The sequence below is a fragment of the Nycticebus coucang genome, chromosome 22 (assembly GCF_027406575.1).
Source record: "Nycticebus coucang isolate mNycCou1 chromosome 22, mNycCou1.pri, whole genome shotgun sequence".
NCBI lineage: Eukaryota > Metazoa > Chordata > Mammalia > Primates > Lorisidae > Nycticebus > Nycticebus coucang.
In genome coordinates, this window is record NC_069801.1 from 51,979,028 (window position 1) to 51,996,486 (window position 17,459).

The 17,459-nt window shown below is 38.3% G+C and overlaps 1 protein-coding gene across 4 annotated transcripts in view; it reads right to left on the minus strand.

Annotated features, from left to right (window-relative positions):
- The window catches only part of USP24 (ubiquitin specific peptidase 24), a 156,209-nt gene that overhangs the window by 94,278 nt on the left and 44,472 nt on the right, over nucleotides 1-17,459 (minus strand). For all 4 annotated transcript variants that reach the window (XM_053575344.1, XM_053575343.1, XM_053575347.1 and 1 more), the window contains exons 6-12: nucleotides 13,770-13,805; nucleotides 13,354-13,419; nucleotides 6,020-6,085; nucleotides 3,376-3,450; nucleotides 2,565-2,723; nucleotides 1,230-1,344; nucleotides 791-894 (exon numbers count right to left, since the gene is read on the minus strand). In XM_053575344.1, the coding sequence (XP_053431319.1) occupies nucleotides 791-894; nucleotides 1,230-1,344; nucleotides 2,565-2,723; nucleotides 3,376-3,450; nucleotides 6,020-6,085; nucleotides 13,354-13,419; nucleotides 13,770-13,805 (621 nt within the window). The remainder of the gene's footprint in view (nucleotides 1-790; nucleotides 895-1,229; nucleotides 1,345-2,564; nucleotides 2,724-3,375; nucleotides 3,451-6,019; nucleotides 6,086-13,353; nucleotides 13,420-13,769; nucleotides 13,806-17,459) is intronic.

Genomic DNA, 17,459 nt, shown 5'->3' on the forward strand with positions numbered 1-17,459 from the left:
TTGAGATACCAGTGAGCTACAGACGTCAAGGTGTAATAGTTACAGGTTTAGGTATACTGCACTGGAGCTCCGAGAAGAGGACTGAATTAGAGACCTACTACAGTCAGCTGTACACAATGTAGTCGGAGCCAAAGGAGCGGATAAAAATGGCTAAAAAAAAGTTCATATAGTAGAAAAAGGCACTAAGGACTGAGGCTTGAAAAAAAACGAATTATTTAAAGGCAAAGGTGAAGACAGTAAGTTAGTAGAGTCAAGAAGGAGTGCGAGAAAAGCGGAGGAAAACCAGCAGAACGCACCAAGACCAGAGCACAGGCACAAAGAGAAGGAAGAGGATGATCACCTGTCGCCCTGCTGAGAGACCTGCAAAGACAAGATCTACAAACTCACCTATTGCCTTTGTTTAATATTATTAAATGGAGAAAAAACTGTTAATGAAAATTAACAAGCAACATAATGAAAAGAACACTGGACTGATAAACAAAAAACATACACCTACCCCTAGCTCTGCCACTAACTGCTATGTAACCTCCAGAGAAAGCTTTCCATTTGTAAATCAAAAAAAAAAAAAAAAAGACTACACTAGTTCAGTACTTTGAAACTTCCTATGGGTAGTAGAATCCTTTTTACATGTGCAACCTTAATAAAAACCCAAAACTGTAAAATGGATTAGATACAGCTGTCTTTCTAGGTATACCTGGAAAGCATACAGAAAGATCCCATTCAACACCTTCCTCCCTCTCTACAGTCTAAAAATGTTAGGAAAAGGCAAAAATAATTCTGATCAACTTACCTGTATCTTCCAAATTTTAGTGAGCTCATCTAAAGACAATTTACTGCCCAAGAGTTCAATAATTCCCTTTATACGATCACAGTATTGTGCTTGGTCTATGTTACCTAATAGAAGAAACATCAGAGAGGAAGCCAGATCCAGTGAGCACCAGCTCTCTAAATATAATTCTATTAATTCAAAACAATAGTAACTTGCTATAACATTATTTAAAGGCTGATACAGTCAAAGTTACAATCCTGAACCCTTTCTAATAAAAAAAAAACCAATTTAGGCGGCGCCTGTGGCTCAGTGAGTAGGGCGCCGGTCCCATATGCCGGAGGTGGCGGGTTCAAACCCAGCCCCGGCCAAAAAAAAAAAAACCACAAAAAAAAAAAAAAAAAAAAAAAAACCGATTTAAATTATGCATCGGGTAATTTTTAATTTTGTGAAAGCAACTTACCTTCCAGTGCAATTGACAGAACTGAGTTTTCAACTAGCCAGTCTAATAATCTGTCTGTGTCGATAGCATTCTTCACAGATTTGGATAAAGTGCTATCTTCTATTAGTTTGGTTACCTGCAAAGACAAGATTATCAGGACTATATCTTATATACATCAGAATCTTCAAAAATAATCTATAATTTTTGTAGTGAGCTGTCTAATAATTAGCCAGAATATATCAGAGGCCAGTTACAGAAGCTAACAAACTCTACTTGAGATGTCTTTTTAAAAAGGACGCTGAGCCATTCCTACAGCTCCCACCCCCTGGACCACTGGTGACCACTGCCCAAGAGTTCAGTAATTCCCTTTATACAATCACAGTATTGTGCATGGTTTCAGGGATGAATGGCTAACCCAAACCTCAATCAGGACACTTCCTCTAAATTTTATGCCTGGAAAGTACAGAGAAAGAAAGTGTCAAAAAGACACTTTATATTATACAGAAAGAAAGAATCAGTCCTTCTCTGGTGATGGCTACTGTGGGACGGGAAACTTGGGTACTCTGCATGGCCATGAGCTCTCCCCTAGGAAATAGGCCATATTGCAGGTAGAGACAGGAAGGCCAACATTCTCAGAAAAGCAGAGACAAGACTTGGACAGAGCCCTGGCAGTGATCAGGTCTCAAATCCTAACTGTTCCTGCTGCCTACAGCTATCACTGTCCTTTCTTAGTGTAGCTAGTCAATCCTTCATTCATGGGTAACAGCCCAGCATACTTCCAATAAATTACTCCTTTGGGCTAAAATGGTTTAAGATAAGTTTATTTCACTTGTATTCAAGAATCCTATTATCAAACTGAAGAAAAAATAACTGGAATGGTTATAAGTGCGCTGGCTCCATTTGTCACTAACTAACTGTGCTGTCTCTGCATATGCTAACAACTTTAGAGGCTACAATTTGCTTCCCTCACTTTGCTTACACCAACACAACTGTAGTCATTTTGTTTTAGTCCCAACCCCAGTTAGATTTATTTGGTTTAAGTAAACCCATATCTGCAATAAAATAAAAGAAACTGTACCCTTAGAGTAAAAAGCAAATCTCAATGTTCTAAGGGATTACATTCCAGGATATTTCATAAAAACACTAAATATTTCAAATATTTCAGAGAATAAATTTTGAAAGTAACACATATATGAAGGTGGTTTTACTAATAAACAATTGTAAACACAGACACACTTTTATATGTTTATCTCTTTTTCTATGATAAGAAATTCTTATTTCTCAACATTTTTATGTTAGTTTTGGTAGAACTTAGTGTCTGTGCTTAAGTCTTATAGAAACAAATGCAAAACTTACTTCTTTGAGGGAATTCATTTTAGCACTAAAATGCGGTGACTTCAGCATGCGCAGGAGAATGTCTAGTCGAAGGTCATCCACAACTGTCACCAGATCCGGTTGGAAGCGCATGCAGAGTAACTTGATGGCCGACAAGAGCTCAGGGATGCTAACCAACCTCTTTTATTTAATAGAAACAACAACAACAACAAAAAAAAAAAAAAAAAAGAAAGAAAAGAAAAGAAAGAAAGAAGGAAAAGAAAAGAACTGTAAAAATATTTTTATCCCATTCTTACAGCACACACAGGAATACAGGCAACAGTGGTCTGTGGTGTCTGACAGTCTACACACCCATTAATTAATACATTTCACTTTTTAATAAAAGCACATGGGTGAGTAGCAAAGGAAAGGGGCTGACCCTGTGAGAAATTCAAGGCAGAAAAAAACAAATCATGTTAAATGTTTAAATGTTAAAATTGCTTTTAATAACTGTGGGTAAGTTTTAATACTGTATTATATTAAAGCTTCTTCTGTTCCATACAAATTGTGATGCCATCAGAATCATGTTAGTAAAATTCTGAATGGTATCACTTACTGAGAACACTATATTCAACTTACTGAAAACACTATATTCAGTGAACTGCCTGAGTTAGCACCAACCACTGGAGGTTCAGAAATAGCACTTTTTGATTAGGAAATGTTAAGTTAATTTGATGTGAACTATACGTGATCAGAATCCAAATAGCAATGGTATATTAACCTTGCCAAGTCCAGGCTCTGCTTCCATGGACTAATTGGCGCTAGGGCCTGCCTGGCTGGAGAGCATAATTACCTTGTCTTTGAGGTCCTTCTCTTCCACACTCCGCACATCCTGGATGGTAGTAAGAATGACTGGGTCTAGCATGGGCTGCAGAAATAAAATGATACATTTAATAAGAACTCCCAAATCTATCCCCAAAGTAGAGAAGAGATATGTCTTCATTTACAATCATAAAGAAGAGGGTACAATGAAACTATCATCAGAGCCAACACTAACTAGCTAATGTTGCCCAGTAAACCTTAACTGACTCTGGGTTTCGGCTACTTCAATAAAATACGGCTGGAATCACTGTCATTATCATCTTGTAAGGGTAGTTTCTGAGAACTCAAGAAAGACTAACTTTTAAAACATTAAGCAGGAGTAGCATTTTTGTAATAAAGTAGACTATGCTGATATCATTGAGGCCTAAAGATAAGACTCATACAATATACTATTCCAGAATGGTAACAAAATCAGATAATTAACTATAAAAAGTATGAGAAATGGTAAAACATTAGCTATTATCAAAGTAACTGTTTCCATCTAAGTGGGATAATTTTTAGAACTTTGCTGATAAGAAAAAAAGAAAACAGTATTTGACAGTCAAAGCCCAGAATACATTAGGAAAGAGTTAAAATGACATCAGGAAATTATCCCAATAGAATTTCTTCACTTACACATACAACATTTGCACAGGAAGGACTGAGGGCTGTTACATTAAAAGGCAAATGACAGTATTCTCATAAGCATGTGCCAGGCCCTATTTAATCTTTATTACAACTCTATGAGCTAGGTATCATTATTATGATCTTTCTACAGATTAGGAAACTGAGGACAGAAGTTAAATAAGCCTTCCAAACTCACAAGTAGCCAGTGGTGAAAACAATTATTATGTCAGGTAACATGAATCATGCTATGAATTTATTGCTAAATGCATTTAAGTTCAGATAGTTTGATATAATTTTTTTTTTGAGACACAGTCTGTTTCCCAGGCTAGATTGCCTTGGCCTCAGCCTAGCTCACAGCAACCTCAAACTCCTAGGTTCAAGCGATCCTCCTGCCTCAGCCTCCAAGCAGCTGGGACTACAGGTGCACACCACCATGAGTACACCTGTAGTTTGATATAATTAAAATAAAGTTATATATGGTTTGGTTGGAAATTCATAAACTTATTAGTCACTTTAGAGTATACTCTGCTTATTTATAGAAAATCTGAAATTTCTAAAGGCCTTATTATTAAGTAGCAGCTAGAATATTTACGCTGCATTTCTTCCCCTGAGCAATGCATGTGTAAAGAGTGTGCATTTAAAATCCCTTAACCTTTGGCGCCTGTAGCTTGGTGAGTAGGGCACGGACCACATGCACCAAGGCTGGAGGGTGTGAGCCCAGCCCGGGCCTGCTGAACAACAATACCAACTGCAACCAAAAAAATAGCCGGGCGCTGTGGTGGGTGCCTGTAGTCCCAGCTACTTGGGAGGCTCAGGCAAGAGAATTGCTTAAGCCCAAGAGTTTGAGGTTGCTATGAGCTGTGATCCCACAGCACGCTACCAAGGACGACATAGTGAAACTCTATCTCATACAAAAAAATAAAATAATAAAATCCCTGAGCCTTTAACCTTGAGGGTGGAAAATAGTTCAGATATGGCATTACCCTAAATAAATAAATAAATAAATAAAATCCCTGACCCTGATTATTAAAATGGCAGTTATTAAACTATTAATAAATATCAAAGTTAAATCATTTAGCTTCTTTGAATCTGAGGTATTTCAGCCACAAAATTAACAGTTTTATTTATATGCTTATTAAACTAAAAGAACACTAGTTGTTCCTGAAAGTTTAATATACAGAATGAAGAAATACACAAAAAGCCATCCTATTTTCTGGTAGTATTACCTTGACACTGAAAGAAAGCATTTAAAAACTAAAAATAAGACACTTCCAGAACCTACAAAAATAAATACTGTCTCCCTTATTAAAATGGCCCTAAGTAAATCTGACCATGGAAAGAAGGAACAGTACATATAAAAACAGTGTCGCAGAAGGACGCTGCTTTCAAAGCATTTATGGAGATTTTTAAAAAGCTTGATGAAAGTTACAGGTCTCACAGACTTATTTATGGAAAAAAAATGACATTTTTGTTCAGTAAAACTTACTAATTAAAATGGAAACAAGACAGCATAAGAAGCTGTGAGCCTGAGGAAGACACATGCCTTTGACTATTCTATGACCTGCTGCCCTAAAATTCTGCAGAGGGAGGACATGAGACCAGACGTGCTATTAAGCTGTTACTCCAAAGTGAGTGAGCGTACTAGTAGGTCAGGCCAGCCAACTGCTCAAGACTTGAACTCTTATGCAATCCTATGAAGTAAATAGAGATTATTTGCTGTCTACTTTATAGACAAGGAAAAGAAAAGTAAATTAATTAAAACTGTACTTGATCCTTTGAAAAGGTACATAACCTTCTAAAAATAACCTTCTAAAATGTTAGAGTTCTCCTATACTTCAAATTACTAAACATTTATCTTCTAATAATAATTTTTATTAAAAAGACAGTTAATATAAAAAAAGAAATGACTCTGGATTAGGCACAATTCTGAACAGCCTGATAAAAGGAAAAACATGGCTGTCTGCATGTTCCAGACCACTTCTGCTGGAGTGTGAAGCAGTTCTACCTACCTGCACCACTGAGGAATTCAGGTACTCTGCACACACGCCTAAGGGTTGCACCAACGCTGAGACGGCCTGGAAAAAGACAGTGAAGGCTAGAAGTAAAACTGAAAGAATTTTTTTACCCATAAAAATTAAGCAAATCCCTTTTCATATATCAGAGAAACATTTAAACAGTGATTTGATCAAGTCATGAATGAAAGACTAGACCAACTAAACTCTTATGAAGATTGATATGATGATGTCAACCCATTTAAACTATTACAAAAATTTAACATTAATTTAAATCAGAATATGTCAATAAAACTTCTTTAGAGAACTAGATAAAATGATTCTAACATTCCTATTTGTAGAAATAGAGAACAATTGGGGAGGGAGTAAAATATGCATTTAAGCAAAAAACACAGAAAGCTTATTTTCAGAAAATTATAAAACTTTGCTAAAATATATAAAAGAAGGCCCAACAAATAGGAAGATACCATCCTCCTGAATGAAAAGACCAGTACTGGCGGCACCTGTGGCTCAAGGAGTAGGGTGCCGGTCCCATATGCCGGAGGTGGCAGGTTCAAACCCAGCCCCGGCCAAAAACAAACAAACAAACAAAAAAAAAAAACGAAAGAAAAAACCAGTACTGTAAAAATGTCAATTGTCTACACTCTGACCTATAAATTTAATGCAATTCCAAACATGACATCAGTGGTATTTTCTGCAGGGGAACCTGACTATATCCAGAAGGGTAAAACCATAAAGCAATCCAAAAAAGTTTTAGAGAACAATGATACTTGATAGAACCAGCACTACCAATAATTAAAACAGTACAAGTGGCGCCTGTAGCTCAGTGGGTAGGACGCTGGCCACACACCCAGGGTGGAGGGTTTGAAGCTGGCCTGGGCCAGCTAAAACAACAATGGCAACTGCAACAAAAAATAGCCGGGTGTTGTGGCGGGCACCTGTAGTCCCAGCTACTCTGGAGGCTGAAGCAACAGAATAGCATAAGCCCAAGAGTTTGAGGTTACTGTGAGCTGTGACGTCACAGTACTCTATAGAGGGCAACATAGTGAGACTCTTGTCTCAAAAAAAAAAAAAAATAATAATAATAATAATTAAAACAGTACAGCAACAATATACAAATGAACCAAAGAATGAATGACTAGAACAGAACTTCAGAAACAAATTCATACATAGGATTTTAATGTCTGATTAAGCCAATAAATGCAAATAGGAAAAAGAGGAATTATTCAGTAGAGGATCTTACAATAATCGCTTACCTATTTAGAAGAAAATGAAACCAAATCCTTATCTTACACAACATATTAAAATAATCTAAATGAATTCAAGAGCTAAGTTTAAAAACTGAAAGTACAAATTTATAAAAAGAAAAAATGTATTTTTATAACCGTGAGGTAAGGGAACATTCCCTAATCAAGTTAAAAATTTTTAAGCCATTAAGGAAAAAATTTAATTATATAAAATTTTGAAACTTCTGTACAGCGAAAGAAACTCTCAATAAAAATGAAAGACTGTTCTGTAACTTCTGGCTCAAAAATAGTTGTGTAGAACCAAGCTGGTGTCACTCCCCCCATCAGAAAACCAGACACAAACACGCAACACCAAAACCCACACCAGCAACCACCCAGCGCTCAAGTACGAGGATGAGACAGTTCCCGGGGCCACACAGAAACACAGGAAAACTCAGAGTAGATGGTAAGAGACTGGAACTTGCACATCCATAAGACCCCTTCCATCAATTCTGCTGTCACCAAGGGTGTGGAAAATTGCCCCAAAGCTAAATTTTTACACTAGAAAAAGTGAAATTAGAGTGGTCAGCCTGCTTCCCCACTGCTTGGATTCCCTGGCAGATAACCTGAAGGTCCAAAGTGAGAAATGGCCCTTAAGGCAGGCAAAGACTAAGGTGGGGGTAGGTGGGACTACTATCTTCAGCCTCGGCTGCAGGACATACATACCCCAAGCTCCCGGGGCAGGAGCACCTCGTCAGGTACTTCCCTGAACTGCAGAGTGGCTCCTGTGGACCTCGCCCTCATGAGAAAGGCGGCACTCTGACCCCTTATTAGAGATGAGGCAACCTAAGTTCAAGGCACCACCTAGAGCTGGGAAAGCGGCAGCATCCTAGCAGCGGAGACTTGCCCAGCAAGTATATTCAATAAACAGCAGAACAGGTCAGACAGAGAAAATGGGAATAAATAACTAAGCCTTCAGTGGAGAAACACAGATGGTCAGGCAGCAGATAGGACAGGGAGCCCTGGCCTCTCCCACAGGACAAAGCAAGAATCCAGTGACTGACTCTAACAAGATGGCTATATCTGAGCTCTCTGACCAAGAATTCAAGTGATCATCAAGATGACACAGAAAAGCAATTCATAAATTGATCAGAGAAAGGTAACATACATTGAAAAAATTTTTAAAAAATCAATCATAAATGTTGGAGCTGGGAAATACATTTGCTAAAGTGAAGCACTCTTCAGAGGATCTCAACAGAAGAATGCGTCAAGCAGTGAACTCAGTGACTGGCTGTATGGAAATACGATCAAAGGAGAAAAAAAGAACAAAAAAGAACAAAGACTGCTTACAACGTATAGAAATTAATTTGAAAGATCAAATCTAAGAATTATTGACGCTCAGAAGGGAACTGAACAAGAGCAAGGGATAAAAAGCTTATTCAAAGAATAATGGAAAACTTTCCAAACCTGAGAAAGATATAAATATCCAGGTACAGGAAGTGCTTAAAACCCCAAATAGATTCAACCCAAATAATATTAACCCAAAGGCTATAATGATCAAACTCTCAAAGTTCAAGGGCAAAAAGAAGATTGTGAAAGCAGTAAGAGATAAAAAGCAAATAACGTAAAGGAGCTCCAATTTGTCGGGCAACAGACTCCTCAACAGAAACCACACAGGCCAGGAGGGAGCAAACAGATACTTCCCAAGTGCTCAAAGAAAAGGAAAACTGCCCCCCAGGAATATTGTATTCAGGAAAACTGTTGTGCAGACACAAAGGAGAAAGAAAATCCTTTCGAGACAAACAAAAGCTGAGAGAATTCATCACTACCACCAGACCCATCTTGCAAGAAATGTAAAGGAGATTCTTCAATTTAAAAGAAAAATGACACGATATGTAAAAGAGAACTTTTCAAGGTATAAAACCCACTGGTAACATTAAGTTCAACAACAAATGCTTTATTACTGCATTGGGGTGCATAATCTACTCTAGTATGAAGCCCAAAAGATATATCTACCAAAAACAATAGTAGCTACAGCAATCTGATAGGAAACAGTAATATAAAAAAGTATGCAAACTGAGACAACCTAAAGTCAAAACATGGGGGGATGGAGCTAACATGTAAGTCTTTTGTGTTTGTCTTTATTGTTGCCTTTTTGTGATCTAAGATAAGTTGTCATCTCTTTAAAATAACTTCTAATCCGTAAGATGTTTTCTGTAAGCATTATAGTAATGGCAGCCAAAAACCTATAATATTCACTAAAAATAAAAAGCAACATATTAAAACATACTACTAGACATAATCACTTAACCACAAATGAAGACAGAAAGAAAGGAAGGAAAAGAGAAATCTCAAAACAACCAGAAAATAAACAAAATTCCAGCAGTAAGTCCTTACATATCAATAACAACACTCAACATAAATGGTCTCAATTTTCCAATTAAAAGGCAGAGGGTGTGGGCAGTGCCCATAGCTTAGTGGGTAGGGTGCTGGCCATATACACCCAGGCTGGCGGGTTTGAACCCAGCCCTGGGCCAGCTAAACAACAAAGACAACTATAAACACCACCACAACAACACCACCACCACCAGGCGTTGTGGCCAGCACCTGTAGTCCCAGCTACTTGGGAGGCTGAGGCAAGAGAATCGCTTAAGCTCAAGTTGGAGGTTGCTGTGAGCTGTGATGCCACAGCACTCTACCAAGGGCAACACAGTTAAGACTCTGTCTCAACAAAAAAAAGGCAGAGGGTAGCTGATACAGAAACAAGATACCTTCAAAAAACCCAGTTCACCCATAAAGACACAGACTAAAAATGAAGGGATGGAAAAAGATATTCCATGCAAATGGAGACTAAATAAATAAATAAATAACAGGAGGGTGGCATCTGTGGCTCAAAGGAGTAGGATGCCAGCCCCATATGTTGGAGGTGGTGGGTTCAAACCCAGCCCTGGCCAAAAACTGCACAAAAAAAAAAAAAAAACAAAAAAAAACAGGTGTAGCTATACTTATATCAGATAACACAGACTACAATCGAAGACTAAAAAAAAGGCAAGGAGGGTCACTGTGTAACAGTAAAGAGGTCAATTCAGCATATTATTTATATAACATTATAAATATCTATGCACCCAATATGAGACTTAGGTAATGCTTACCAATTTAATGCCTAGCCTTTCTCACTTTTTCCTAATTTATATAAATCTATACATGTTCTTTCTCTTTCAAACTAAATTGGACGGCGCCCGTAGTTCAGTGAGTAGGGCATCGGCCACATACCCAGGCTGGCAGGTTTGAACCCAGCCAGGGCCAGCCGAAACAATGACAACTGCAAAAAAAAAAAAAAAAAAAGCTAGGCTTTGTGGCAGACACCTGTAGTCCCAGCTATTTGGGAGGCTGAGGCAACAGAATCTCTTAAGCCCAAGAGTTTGAGGTGGCTGTGAGCAGTGATGCCACAGCACTCTAACCAGGGCGACAGCTTGAGACTCTGTCTCAAAAATAAATAAATGAAACTAAATTGTAATAAATGTATACCTAGTAGTATATTTTCATTTAACACTTTTTTCCAGATAAGCACTATCACTGTTTTTTTCTTTTTCTTTTTGTAGAGACAGAGTCCCACTTTATTCACCCTTGGTAGAGTGGCCTCACACAGCTCACAGCAACCTCCAACTCCTGGGCTTAGCCGATTCCCTTGCCTCAGCCTCCCGAGTAGCTGATACGACAGGCGCCCGCCACAATGCCCTGCTATTTTTGTTGCAGTTTGGCCCAGGCCAGGTTTTGAACCAGCCACCCTTGGTATATGGGGCCGGCGCCCAGCCCAATGAGCCACAGGCGCAGTGCCACTATCAGTGTTTTTAAAGGTGCCATTACCTCGGAGGTAGGCACATGTATCAGACAGGGTGGAAGGATAGGCAACTTTCATTTCTTACTATTGAATAGGTAGTTTTAACTGGTCAGATTGTGAGTGGTATTTTCTTCCCCGTATTTTTCAAATTCAAAAATATGTGATTTGTACTTAGTCTTAATTAATTAAAACATGGCCTATGGGCGGCGCCTGTGGCTCAGAGGGGTGGAGCGCTGGTCCCATATGCTGGAGGTGGCAGGTTCAAACCCAGTCCCAGCCAAAAACTGCACAAAAAAAAAAAAAAAACATGGCCTAAATTTATTTTGGGAGGAAGCCACCTTCTAACTAGTCAGAAATCAGGCACTTAACAGGAATTTTAATTATACTTTGTTGACTAAAACAATCTCCATCTTTAGATTTCTCTGATGCTGTGGTTTTACTATCTCCTCAATACAACCTAACCAATATAATTCTATATCAACTATAGCAAACAACACCAGTTGTTCTGAAAAATGGTCTGACCTAAGGGGAAAATCTTTAAGGAATCTTTAACCTCAGGACAGTTGGTAGTGAGGGGTAAGCCCAGATTCCTATGAGTCTATCTATCCGAGGCCAATTTTCATCCAAGTAGAGTACAAATTTCAGGCTGGTCTAATTTGTTGTTTTGTTCTGTTTCTGTCTTTTTAATGATGTGACTCTATAGGAAATTAGTGTTTCAACATTTTTTAAAAATAAAGTTTATTTCAGATACCACCCGCAACAACTGGTTCTTGAGAAACAAGTAAGCTGAATAAAACTTTAGAGAGGACTATTTTCTTTTGCTTTTAAAATTGCTACATATCATATTTCATGTCAATAAAGTCATTTCCAACATACTCAATCTATTCAATGGGGATCAAAAGGATAGGCCAACAACCTAATTAACTTTCAGGGAAGGAAGAGAGGCTTCTGGATCAGTGTCAGCAATCATCTGCAGACATCTGATCTTTAGGATAAACACTGGGTGGCAAGAAAGGGTTGGTCTATCACCACACCATCAGTCTCTCTCCTTACCACCGGCATTTCCTTCATCCAGAGGGACCAAGGGAGTCGGTAAGCCATGGTCCCACAGTAAGAACATACCTTAAGCACAATTTACAGCACTTAGTTATATTATTTTATCGCATAATGTTCTGCAGAGATCAGAGTACAGTAGCTAACACAGTGTTTCATACTGTGCTAAAAGAGTCTCAGCCTTTGCATCTCTCTATGGCCTTTATCATCTCAATACATCCTAAATAATACAATTGTACATTAAGAACATAATAAATAGTTTTCAACTTATTGATTAACTTATTGATTAACGAGAGAAAAAAACAAAGTACTCCCAGCTACAAACAGATCAGCAGTGTGTGAAAAAGTAAAGATTAGGTATTCTCCTCACCACAGGTAAAATGTTTTGAGAAAATTAAGTTGACATGAAAATAAAGTTGATATAAAAAATGAAGTAGAAGGATGATTCTAGGTTCCCAAGTTACAGCCCTCTGTACTTACAAGTTTCTCTAATACCAAAAAGCCTACTAAACAACCTTGCTAATTTTTATTTGTACCTGACACTATAAATTAAATTCTAATTTATATAATCATTTAACTGAGTCATAAAATTGTTATGGAATATATACTTGCTACATACAGCAACTGTCTTTAAGGTAATTTCATTTAACCATTACAAATTAACAGAAATATACCAAGGGCAAAGGAAAAACAGTGAGGTATAACACCAGCCGGGCCGGATGGCTCATACATATAATCCTGGCACTCTGAGAGGCCTAGTTGGGAGAATCCCTTGAGGCCATGAGCTTAAGACCAGCCTGGGCAACATGGTGAGACTCTGCCTACACAAAAAATTTAAAAGTTAGCCAGTCCTGGTGGTGTTCATCTGTTGTCCCAGCTCCTTGGGAGGCTGATACAGGAGGATCACTTGAGCCTGGGAGTTGGAAGTTACGGTGAGCTATGATTGTGCCACTGCATTCCAGCCTGAGCAGGAGAATAAGACCCCATCTCTTAAAAATAAACAAGCAAAACCACACAAACATTCTACATGGAAATTTGGTTAGGATTAGGAGCAAATATTTCTCTGGTTATCAGAACCATGAAATCGGCTCCTCTAAAGACTAATTTTTAATTTAACATTTAACTTCATGGGTCCAAACTGTGTCCCCTGGTCGTATGCCAACCCCAACAATGTGAAGCTCCACGTGGGAACACACAGTGGTTGAACTTACCCCAAGTTCTATGTCTTCTGAATGGAGCTTGGCTTGGATTGCTGCAAATCCACCTAATTCTCCAAACTGAGAAGAAAAAGGGCACAAATTAATTTTAAAAATTTAAGGAAGGAACTGAGGCTAACATCCTACTCTCCCACTGTGCTCTAGAATACTGATCTCAGGAGAATACACAAAGATCACTCTAACGCTCATTTGGTATACAGCAGGAGATGTGCAAAGTCCAAACACTGACATGAATCTGCATACGCTGTACATACACAAAAGGGAAGCAACTATGAAACCTATCTGCTTAAAAAAAATTTGATTACTATCTATAGCTGTCATTTGCTGAAGATAACAAACTCTGGGAAATCTCATTAGGAAATGGGAAACACACTGTATATGACATGACAATACCAATCAAAGTTATATACCTTATTCACTAAATCCACAACCCATCCATGAGGTTCCTGTGAGAAAAAAACAAAAACAAAATTGAGATGCCAATATGAAACTTCCCTGCTAACCCTTCCATTTTTCTGACCTGAAATGAAAAGCTAGAGAAAAAAAAGTGTCAGAATGTAAAAGCTATTTTAAAAGGTTGTTTTATAAATGTTTCCTAAGGTGAATCTTTGCTATTACTGTATTTATACTATTTGGGGAGTGTATAAGTCTGTATTCTGATGGCATTGCCAAAATGTGGAACATTTATGCATTTTGGGGTAGCTAAGATCAGTAGTTTAAGCTCTCTAAGGTACAGGATAAAGTAAGTTAAATTTCCTAAGTTCCACTTTAGAAATTAAAAATTAATTATTAACCTAAAAAGCAGTAAATCAAGAATCAAGAGATTAAAATTTTAGTCTCAGCTTTATCATTAATGAATGCCCTAAGCTCTTTCTCTTCCCTTCCTTTCTTTCCTTTTCTGAGTACTCGCTGTTCTAGAGGCTGTACACTCTTCCAGAGGTTGGATACAGAATAGCAATTAAGAAGAGATGTGGAACCTGCTTTCACAGAGCTCCTACTGTAGCAGGGTCAACAGAACCCAAGTAAGTCAGCACATGCATAACATAATTCACATTGTGCTAAGTCCCACAGAAGGAAAATCACAAGACCCTCAAAAGAAAAACAGAAGAAGCCTTCTCTACTCAGGGCAGTGGTCATGAAAGACCTCTCTGAGATGTAGTTCTTAAAATGTTTTAAGAACTAAGGGATGAGAAAGGAGAATGAAGAAATGGAGGCAAAATGAAGCTCCATTTTAGACACACTAAGTTTGAGAACTCTGTGTGGCAACCAAAAGGAGCCTGAGAACTCGTTTGGTGTGGTCAAACGAAGAGGTTTGTGCCACAGAGACTTAAGTTGGAGGACCATTAGTATAAAGATGGATGGCATCAAAACCATGAGAATGGAACATATTTCTTAGAGTAAGTGTAGCGAATAAAGAGACAGAAGCCCTGGGTCAAACTGGGTAGAGGTGAAGCAGTCAACAGACAAATCACAGCAGAAATGCAAGGCACAGTGTCCTGACAGCCAGTGAGGGGACGGTTCCAAAGAGGGAGCAACTGTGACCAGTGCTGGCACTGGGGTCAGGAGAATTTCCTTCCAATCTGGAAACGTGAGGGTATCGGTGTCCTAACGAGAGTGGAATGGTGGAAAAAGAAGGCAGAATGAAATACTCTGAAGAGTTAATGGGAACTGCAGTCTAGTTACCCTGAACAGCTCTCCAGACGAAAATAACTAAAATTACTGGATAAAAACATTAAAAAAATCTTTTATAACCTATAGCTAAGTTGGCGACGAAGCACTGAGAAGTTTAGAAAAGAAAGAAAGCAGGAATCCTGTGAGGCAGACGGATTCTGAAGCCAGCTTTCACTCCACCAGCATCTGAGGAACCCTGGTAACCTTAAACTTCCATTTGCAGAAGAAAAAGGAAATAAACCCAAGGCGGGACAGGGAAACTCAAAAAAGAGTTTACTGAGGCTAAATCCTCAGCGTAAGGAGAGCTGAAATAAATTTATCTGCAGAAAGGGAAAATAAGGAAGTCTTCCAATACAGATTTTGGTGCTGGGATGGAGGGGAGAAAGAAATTCACCAAGAATCTGTAACCACAGAATTGCTTTCATATGGCTTTACTGCTCAAATTTACACTGACTTAGTGGTTTGAAAAGCTTTAAGCTAAGAATTTATCCTACACTAGTCCCAGATTTTAATGCTTCCAGGCACCTACAAGAAATAAAAGTAAATCCTTTGTAAAAGAAAAAGCTTTCAAATTTCAAAAAATTTCCCTAGATTAAATTCTAAGAATAACAAGTAAGTATAAATATATTTCTATACACATTCATATATACACAAAACAAGTGAGAGTAAAAGCCAGCAGAATCAGATGTAGATACGAGACACAGAAAACAAATTACCATTAAACAAACTGGAGAGAAAATAGAACATGAAACAATTTAAAAATGACTTAAAAGAGTCAAAAGAGAAGCAATTTATATAAATGAAAAATTCAGTAACAAAATTAAAGACTCAAATGAGTAAGTTAAACAGCAGATTAGATGCAAATAGAAAAATGCCAGTGAACTACACGTTAGATCTAGAAAAAGTTATCACAACGCAGCACAAGGAGACAAGATGGAAAATACGAAAAAAAAATGAAAAGGATTAAGGGACATAGAAGATAGAATGAGGCAGTTCCACACGTATTCAAAGTTCCAAAAAAAGACATTAAGGGGAAGAGACACTATTCAGAAAGACAATGATTGAGAAATTTCCAGAATTGATGCATGACATTAATTCTTACATTCGGAAGAAGCCCAAAGAATCTGAAGCAAAATAAATAAAAAGGGCTGGGTGCAGTGGCTCACGCCTATAATCCCAGCACTCTGGGAGGCTGAGCCAGATGGATTGCTTGAGCTCAGGATTTTAAGATCTGAGCAAGGGTGAGACCTTGTCTCTACTAAAAATAGAAAAACTAGCTGGGCATTGTGGCAGGCACCTGTAGTTCCAGCTTCTTGGGAGGCTGAGGCACGAGACTCGCCTGAGGCTGCTGTGAGCTATGACACCACAGCACTCTACCCAGAGCACAGAGTCAGACTCTTGTCTCAAAATAAATCAATGAACAAAATAAAAAATAAGTAACTAAAAAGAATACCTTGGTAAATTGCATGAGAGTCAAACCGACAAATACTACAAAGAAAAAAAAGAGATCTCAAAATACAGCAATGGAGGAAAGACAGACATCCAATGAAGGAACAGCAGTCCAGACCAACGGTCAAGTTCTCACAAGCAATACCCCACACCAGAAAACAGTGAAATGATACCTTTAATATTCTGATGGAAAACAGTTACCAATCTAGAATTTCAAACCCAGTGAAAATATGTATTCAAGGAATAGGAAATGAAATTAAGTTCAGGCCGTCAAAGACAAACACTTATCCACCAACGAGCCTTAGTAAAGTGCAGTTTACATCGCACTGCCCATTTCATGAAGTAATAAGACAATGCACAATAAAGCGCAGAGATGTACACCCACGGGGAGGGAGGGACCAGGGAGACATTCGGTCTTCACATACTGCGCAGGAGGATGGATACAGACGGAAGTTAGGTTGTGTTTAGTTAATAAAATATTAGAGTAACCAATACAAGAATAACTGGGAGGAAAGACACAGAACCTTTCAAAAGCTATGGTTGTCAAGAGGACCAGAGGATAATTCTGAAGCTGGAGAAGGGTGTGATATTAAAGGAAGACTATTTTAAGATGTGAAATACCAGAGCACATTGTATACAAGGGTAACGATCCAGTATGGAGAAAGGACTAAGAGACACCAAAAAAAAAGAATATACAACCTAAGGAATAATACGCTCAAGAAGGCAAGAGGAAAGGGGATCTGGAGCTTTGTGAGAGAGATAATCCCTCTGTAGTAATGAGAGCAAATGCAAAGACCAACCCTTCTGGGGCTTGGCTGCTGCACATACAACCTGAAGGGAGAAGAATGACCATCTGCTGCGTGTTTACTATAGGGAACCACCATATATACATACATATTTGGTGTTTTCATGTATATTCGTCATTTAATCCTCTCATAAAACCGTAAGGAACAATTTAATTTGGGAAAGTAGTACTGCCT